This window comes from Lupinus angustifolius, unplaced genomic scaffold (assembly GCF_001865875.1).
Source record: "Lupinus angustifolius cultivar Tanjil unplaced genomic scaffold, LupAngTanjil_v1.0 Scaffold_59_15, whole genome shotgun sequence".
Classification (NCBI taxonomy): domain Eukaryota; kingdom Viridiplantae; phylum Streptophyta; class Magnoliopsida; order Fabales; family Fabaceae; genus Lupinus; species Lupinus angustifolius.
Window position 1 is genome coordinate 619 of NW_017722880.1, and position 8161 is coordinate 8779.

General features: G+C 33.1%; 1 protein-coding gene across 2 annotated transcripts; it reads right to left on the reverse strand.

Moving 5' to 3' along the window:
- Positions 1-256: 256 nt before the first annotated feature.
- Positions 257-6793, reverse strand: LOC109339155 (protein DA1-related 1-like). 2 transcript variants are annotated; one of them, XM_019576563.1, is made up of 12 exons: positions 6617-6793; positions 4856-4980; positions 4613-4703; positions 3948-4212; positions 3627-3747; positions 3376-3459; positions 2141-2260; positions 1429-1641; positions 1270-1332; positions 1051-1169; positions 899-957; positions 257-818 (listed from the first exon to the last, which is right to left on the reverse strand). In XM_019576563.1, the coding sequence occupies exons 2-12, from the start codon at positions 4943-4945 to the stop codon at positions 481-483; spliced, it is 1563 nt and encodes a 520-aa protein (XP_019432108.1). In that variant the 5' UTR covers positions 4946-4980; positions 6617-6793; the 3' UTR covers positions 257-480. The 2 variants fall into 2 exon arrangements, with proteins under 2 accessions (XP_019432108.1, XP_019432107.1); XM_019576562.1 differs by lacking the exon at positions 6617-6793 and adding an exon at positions 6336-6584.
- Positions 6794-8161: the final 1368 nt, after the last annotated feature.

The following is an 8161-nucleotide window of genomic DNA, read 5'->3' on the forward strand; positions in this document are numbered from 1 at the left end:
AAGTATTTATTGGAAACTTTATTATTCCACCATGTGCTTTGGTTCCAACACATCCAACATGTACGCAAGGTGTATCATTGAACCTTGTAGTCTAAGCATTAATTTGTATAAGATTAGAACAATATGGAGCACGGAAATGTTTTTGATGCAACTTCCAACTAGAAATTAAGGCCACAAAATAAAAATGATATCAACCAAATACAAAAAATATACAAATTAATCCTTTACAGTAAGTAATAGCGTCCACTGTTATATATTTTCAACTTCTAAAGGTATTTTTTTGATTAATATGGAACATGGGGTACCAATATTACATAAACTGCACATCAGAAAAAGACTAGAGAAACTGCATACTAACAGGAGATTTTTCCTCTAGAATGCTGTGAGTATATATTTTTTCCTCTACATTCTTTGGGTCCAATAGAAATTATGACATCTGAAACATTTGTTGAAGTAAATATAAGATAACTATAAAATCTTTCAATATGGAAAAGTCCCGGTCATTCGAATATGGTCAAGGGTGCTTCTAAGTCCGTATTTGAGCACAGCCTGGTTACCCTGTCTGAATCCGTCTCCATAAGCTGATGAGCTATCTGCCTCAATTTGGTGTTTAAAAAACTCGCCGAGTTTCTTCTCAAAGTCAGACCGCTTACCCTTCTTCGACGACGTAGAAGAGGCAGAAGGCGATGATGATGACGACGATGAAGATGATGATGCAGCTTCATTCCCCGACACTGAATATATCTCCGAATCTAACCACATATGAGCCAATACTTGGCAAATTCCTTCTTCAATTTCTGGCCTCAGATTACCATAGCCTGCCAAAACCCGAAAATATTTCCAACTTAACTGCATGAAATAAATATATAAATTTTGGTCACAGGAAAGCTGTGATCACCTTTAAGCCTAAGCCATGCATGCATCATCTCATGAGCCAGGATTGATCCTGTTAATAACCTATAAATATTAAATTCTTGAGTTATTACAGTGAATTTCATATACAAGCACTGCATATAAAGAAAAAATAGATTGTATGAGAAGGATGGATACCTAGGAAGGCCATACAAAACAAGTATGGCTGTCACTTCACAACGACGGATCAGCTTATACGGCTCGGTTATCATATCTATGATCCGGTAGCCTGCCCCGATCTTCGGTCTTTTCAAAATCTGGTATTTCAAGAAACAAATTAAAACCATCATTTGTTAAATTGAACTCTTTTATATCAGAATTTAAAAACATATTTAGAGTAAAATTCACAGTACATACAGTGGTGATAGTTTGCTCTTCAGACAAGCATAGTCCTCTAGTTTCAGATAAGTGGTGATGTCCCTGCATTCATAAGTGAAAAAGCAAAAGACCAATCAAAGAGAAGAATAAAAAAGGCACATTCCATGAATGATGAGAATTCAGGGTCTTAACATTTACATTTTTTTCTCCCTCCATGGCTTCATTCAATGCCTGTCTCTCAACCAAAAGCATAGGAACTTGCTGCTCTATTTTCATATTTAAGCCTTCATAAAATTCTTGTATTTCAAGGTAGAGAGGTTGGCATTCATGAGTATCCATAATAGCCGAGTCTAGACACTCTAGACACAGTTTTCGACCATCATCCAGCAAAAGGTATTTTGTATCCCTTGACTGCATTAATTAGAAAGTTCCATATTAGATAAATGAAAAGGCAGAACACAAAAAACAGAGGAAGTGTGGGAGAGATGTGATCTAGAGTTCAGCTCTTCTCCGGCACCGGAGTGTTGAGTACTGGAATACGAGTAGAAAGGTAACTTTCTTAATTTTAAAATTTTTTATTGATAAATAATTTAAAATCATGTTTGTTAAAGATTTATTTGTGTCACTGCCATAATCTCTATCCAATATTGGACTCTCCAATATTAACTCAATCTAGCAATATCTACTTGGGGTAACAACTTATGAAATGTGTTTGGAGCTGTGGATGAAGATCTTCTACACTCATTGGTGTCTCAATTATGTACCAAACCAATCAAAATGTGTTACTTAATTGAGAAAAATTATAAAAACTATAAATCAATATTTTATATTATTTTGGGAAATGCTATTCCTTAGGGCTACGGGGACAGAATCTTCTTGGGACAGAGGATCCTTGTCCGATATAACTGACCTCCATTCTTTCACAGCTACAACAACGAGGTGTGCCATCGCGCTCATGTGATGGACAGTATTTCTGAAGCCAGAAAGGATGTGCTCTATACTCAATGAGGCCAGCTGAATTTGGTGGGATCTGCAAGGAAAGAATTGATTATTCAAAATCATAAAAAAAACTATATGAGGATACATATAAATTTAATTTTAAAAGGGGAGGGGAACATAACATATGCACCATGTGAATTACAGGTGTTTTGCTGATACCCTATTTTTAATTTTTTTGTGTTCACTTACACTCCTTGTGAATGAAGGCATTCGGTATGAGCAGTGTTTTAAATTACGGTTGCAATCGCGATTTTAGGAACAATTATGGTTAATGTGATTATGGTCGCTATGATGCAGATTATACTTGTTGCAATGTGAATTTTTTTTTATTAAAAACATATTTTTGAATTCAATGCATCGATATAGTCCTATGTGGGCCTGATGCAGCCAAAATACAGTCCAATGCGATTACACTACGACCTGATGCAGTCATGTCATTGTATTTCGGTGTTACACCACAATTATGATGTGATGCACTTGTGGCGGTCACCACAACCGTATTTTTGCGACTGAATCATATGATGTGGTCAGCAATTTGAATCACTAGTTACAATATAGATTCTTTAATGAAACACTAATTCTTCAATCAACATTTCCACATAAATTATAGGCCCACCTATATTAACTGTTGCATTTTGGAGGAAAGGGAAGTTTGATGTACTTAAAAGGAAAAAAGGTTTCATTTTCAGATTTCCTGAAATCTGAATATATCAATTTAAAGGCTCCAAATATCTTGGATGACTGAGAATGATATCAAATCCCAAGTCTGACAAAAAAATGTAAAATCTATTACATATGGGATACTTTTATCCATGATAACATGTTTTGATATAAAGTAAAGCATCCATAATTAGAAAATCCAAGATCTCAGACTTGATTACAATGATTTTAGCTTAAAACTGTTCTTGTGAAGCATTGGCCAGTTATTAAAATTTAAGAAGTGAACATCCTCAATCAAAGTTTTGAATTCTAGACCTCTTAACATGTTTAAGTAAACATTAATATAAATAGTCTACCTGGCATGTGTATATCATAGTGAAATTCCTAAATGCATATCAAAATCTAGTGAAACCTTTGATTGAAAACAAGCACAACAGAACTGACCTTATAGAAAAGAAAGCATAAATTAACTGTTAAGATACTTACAAAGTTCATGCAAACATCGCATTTTGGGTGATGCAGCTCCTTGTAGCACGATTTGTGGTAACGGTGATTTCCAGACAGGGAAAACTGTAGTTAAATAAATCTTAAGAGTATTGTTAAAAATCACATTGACAACAAAAAGTTAAGGAATATAATTCAAAGACCTTCATTCATTTATTCCAAAAAAAACTTCAAATTAATTTTAACTGAACTCGCTTATGTAAGGCATGCAAAATTTAAAACAAGACTCCGACCTCATAATCTACTATTGGAAGATCACAAGCTTCGCAACGGAAACATTCTGGATGCCAGACACCTCCCATGCAACTCAAAAATCTTCCATTGCCAATCTCAGCATTGCAGCCAGCACAGGTTCTGCAAACATGTTTTCCAAGAATTGGGTTTATTCATGTTTCTTAGTCATGTTCAATAATTTAGGACATGTGAAGTTTATAGATGCTCCTATATGGATTAATGCAGTTTACTGTTGAGTGTTCACTGTCTAGTTAACTTTAGCAATTTTCATGTTTGATATTTGGACCCACTAACTACAGATAAATATGACCCATGGTTACCTGTATACTGGTGGAAAGAGGTGTGGAAATGGTTGAAATAAAGAACCGGCGTTAGATAGGGGAGAGCCGATGCTTAAACTTTCTTGAATTGCCCTCGCGAGTTGCTCATCTTCTTCAAGTTGAATTTGACCAAGATGTTCATCTTTATCTTGCTGAATTTTCGCAATCTGATCATCTTCCTCTTGTTGAACTTTACCAATATATTCATCTTCCTCTTCATCAATTTCACACAGTTGTAAATCGTCTTCGGATTGAGAATCATCCTCTATGGTATTATACAAGTAAAAACATGAGACCTTTCTAACCATGTGACAAATATGCAAGTAAAATGAAAACTTAAGTGAAGCAACAGAATCAAAAAATGGCCAAAATTCTTGTGAACAGATATAAGTTATTGTCTGAAGTCTGAACAAAAGGCTTTATGAATGACAACATGGTTTTTTATTAGCAAAACATAATTCGATTAAACATGGAAGAAGGAGAGACTAAGATATACATATAAATAAAGACTTATATATGTAAGAGCTTGTAATAAATCAATACACACTTTGCTTAAACATACATTTTAGGTACCTCATACACTGTATCACTAACTTTATTAAATTCAAGTAACACAAACCAGTAAATGAATTTTTACCAACAGTTTGCGAAAGTTTAAGTCTTACCAACAACTTTTTTTCCTTTCACATCTTCCACTGAAAGAGAGAGCGCGATTGCTCGATCGATTTCTTCTTTCTCAATATCTGTCAACTCACCCTGCACTCAGTTATAACTAGTACAACTTTAGACAATCTCCTCATGAGTTTCAAGTCACTATCTTCCTAAATAAACAAAACACTATACTAATGACATGGTTAGTTGTAACAAGACAGTTTCATTCTTTTACAACATGCAAGAAGTCTTATTACCGCGGAATGATTATCTGAGATTCTTGCATCTCTATATTTCCCATGATGTCCTCTGCTGGATCCCTTAAGCAATTTAGTGAACCAACCCATGCAATATTATTTATTGAAAGTTGGTAAACCTTCTCCTGCAATAGAGAAAATTCCACACATTAATTAAGCATTTTGAGAAACTGCAACCAAGTACTCAAGTTCTATCTTCATATGCCACACATTATTAGTCTAGAATTCATAAAAATATTACATGATATTAGACTCCTCTCAGCATAAATGAGAATATTACTTTGGATGAGTAGACACATTAAACAAGATAGAATTAGAAATGAATGTATTAGGGAAAAAGTTAGAGTAGCTCCTATTATAGAAAAGATGTTAAAATCGCACGTTAAGTGGTTTGCACATGTGTGGAGGAAAATGGTAGAATCTTCCGTAAGGAGAGTAGATCAAAGAGGAAGAGAGAGACCAAGAAAAACGATAGGCGAAATGATTCAGAAAAACTTAGAGATCAATATTTTGTCAATAAACATGATTTATGATAGAGTATTACGGCGTCATCTGATCCATGTAGTCAACCCACCTAGTGGGATAAAAGCTTGGTTATTGTTGTAATATTACAAGAGACAAATAAATGTTATCAGAAAAATATGTTGTGATGCTAGAAGTGTTTAAATCCAATGCTATTTGAAGCATTACGTTATCACTGGCAAGAAATACTCAACACTAAGAGCAGATAGATCATTGTCTATAAAAGATCATATGTTCAAATTCAACATGTCCTAATGAGGGAGTAACATGTTATCTAGTTTCTCAAATCCTCAACAGATGAAGACACCATGTAAATTGACAAAAGAAAAAGGAGATCCTTATTTTGAGGTTTCAGAGTTTGCCTCGATTTGGTATCATTTTCGTGGCGTGCATCCGAAGTTCCGAACAATGTTTTACCCCTAGATGTCCAGTCAACTGTTGCGCCTCAACATATTTCAGGAAGAACCATCTAGCTCTGGGCTCAAGTGTCATTTCACCCCTAACCACAACTCATTTGCTGATTCTTCAACATCAGTCAGTTCGTAAAAGATGCATACAAAACATAAATGAATGAGAATTGTTCTCAATGGTTGAAATCATATTACTTGTCAGAAAGCTTGCAACATGTCTAATTCAAAATACAAAATTCTAGATTACACTCTTATTCTGAATACAATTTAAATACACAACAAAATTGAAAATATTCAAGCATATATCTATATCCAACATGATCATACAGATATCAAACTATACAATAATGCCAGTCTTGTTCATGTTCCAGAATCAACCGGATAGCTCAATGCATAGACTTCTACTTAGTGGAGTCTAGGGAGGGTAAATGTATGCAGTCTTACCCTATAAGTGGAAAGACTGTTTCCAGGATTTGAACTCGTGAATAACAAAAAGAAAACAATAGGAAAAGAAATAAACTGAATTTCCAATCAAATATACTAGTTACCTCAAATTTCTTCTGCTCCAAAGCACCCAAATAAGCCTTATTTTTAGTCCCCTTCTTGTCAAAAGCAACACCCTGCTTGATAACTAATGGAATCAAATTGAATTGCTTCAAAGGAAATTCAAGTTCCACGTGCATAGAAAACAGAAAAAGAAATACACCCTGTACCAACCAACTACCCAACTAATATATATTGATTATTGATTAAAAACACCGCAAGCATAAAGCTCCTATGCATGATATTTTATTAGAGAAATATAGCAATAGTAGAAAAAGAAAGAGACCCTTTTTTCTCTTTGAAGATATAGTAGTGAAGTCACAAGAAAGAGTGAAAGATGGGTACTTGGATTCTAAGCAAATAAATGTCAAAAGGGAAGAAAAATGCCAATAGTGGAATGTTTTAGGAATTGATGAAGGTATTTGATTTGAGTTCCTTAAAAACATGAAAAAGTGTGGAAGGAGAACAGAGAGAGAGAATCAGAGAAGATCAGAAGAAGAAGAAGCAGTTGAGTTTCAATGTCAATGTCAATGTCTTGTTTTACTTTAGCATGTCATGTGGGGTCCTCATTCATTTTTTTCTGCCACATTCTACCAAATTTGACAATAATACAAGTAAAGTATTATAAAAACTTTTATGGTTGAAAATGCTTCACATGGGAAGGAGGGAAGCTTGAAAGAGATGTTGATTCTGATCTTCTCTAACGGTGACAAATCCGACTAAACTAAATTATACATTCATAATATAAGAATTTTATATATTATTAATTTATTATTTATTTTTAATTTTTATTGATTTTTTTTAATAAAGTGACATAAATAATTAATAATATATTGATTATGTATAACATAAATTTTATTCCGATATATTTCCTAAATTATTGGTGACACAATTTTTAGTAAATACATAATTTTGATTCCAAAGATGTGGCCCCAAATGGAATTAAAAAAAAAAGCTTACATCGTGGTCGATTAATATTACATATGTTGAGTAAGCTTCAATCACATAAACGCAAGTTGGAGATTCTATCTGTAATACATTAGTACCAAAAAATACAATCCAGAGTATTCTTGGTTTTTTTTGGTAGAAAGAGTATTCTTGGTTAAGCCCTTTCATATTGCCCAAAATACATTCATGCATACTGAAAATCGAGAGGGTGTAGCTATATTTAATTATAATAGATATATTAATTAAGTAAAAAAATATAAAGAGATATTGTTTCAAAATTTTAGATTAATGTATTAATTTAAAATAACAATAATAGTTAAAAAATAAAGAATATTATACATCCACTTAAAATGTTATTCTTCATCCAAGTAGAGATTCAATAAGCATCAATAAACTTTTACTTCTAATTTAAAATGTTGTTCTTCATCAATTTAAGATAATTGAGAAGATTCTTTAAACCTGAGTAGCTTATGATATCAAAAATAAAATATTGAAGTTAATATCTCAAGCTAATTACTCTTGTTGAATGATATCTATATGATAGAATTTTTCAGAAGAATACATATATTATTAAAATTAAATTTTTTATAAAAATCCTTAGGATCCAAACTTTTGTTTCGAGGTATAAGCTTCATTGCTTGTTCATTGAATCTAGGATTCAACTCTTGAACTACTTATGAAATGTAATTAGAAATATATTCTATTGGACCCAACTACGATCTGGGAGCATCTAACCATTAGGGAGTTCCATTGTTATCAGGGCATGGGAAGAGCGAATAGTCATAAGTGAGACATTAGGTCTTGAATCAAAACTTTAAGGCAATAGTTTTGTGACATTTTTTCACTTATAAATTCTTTCACACATCCCCTCATATCCAATGTG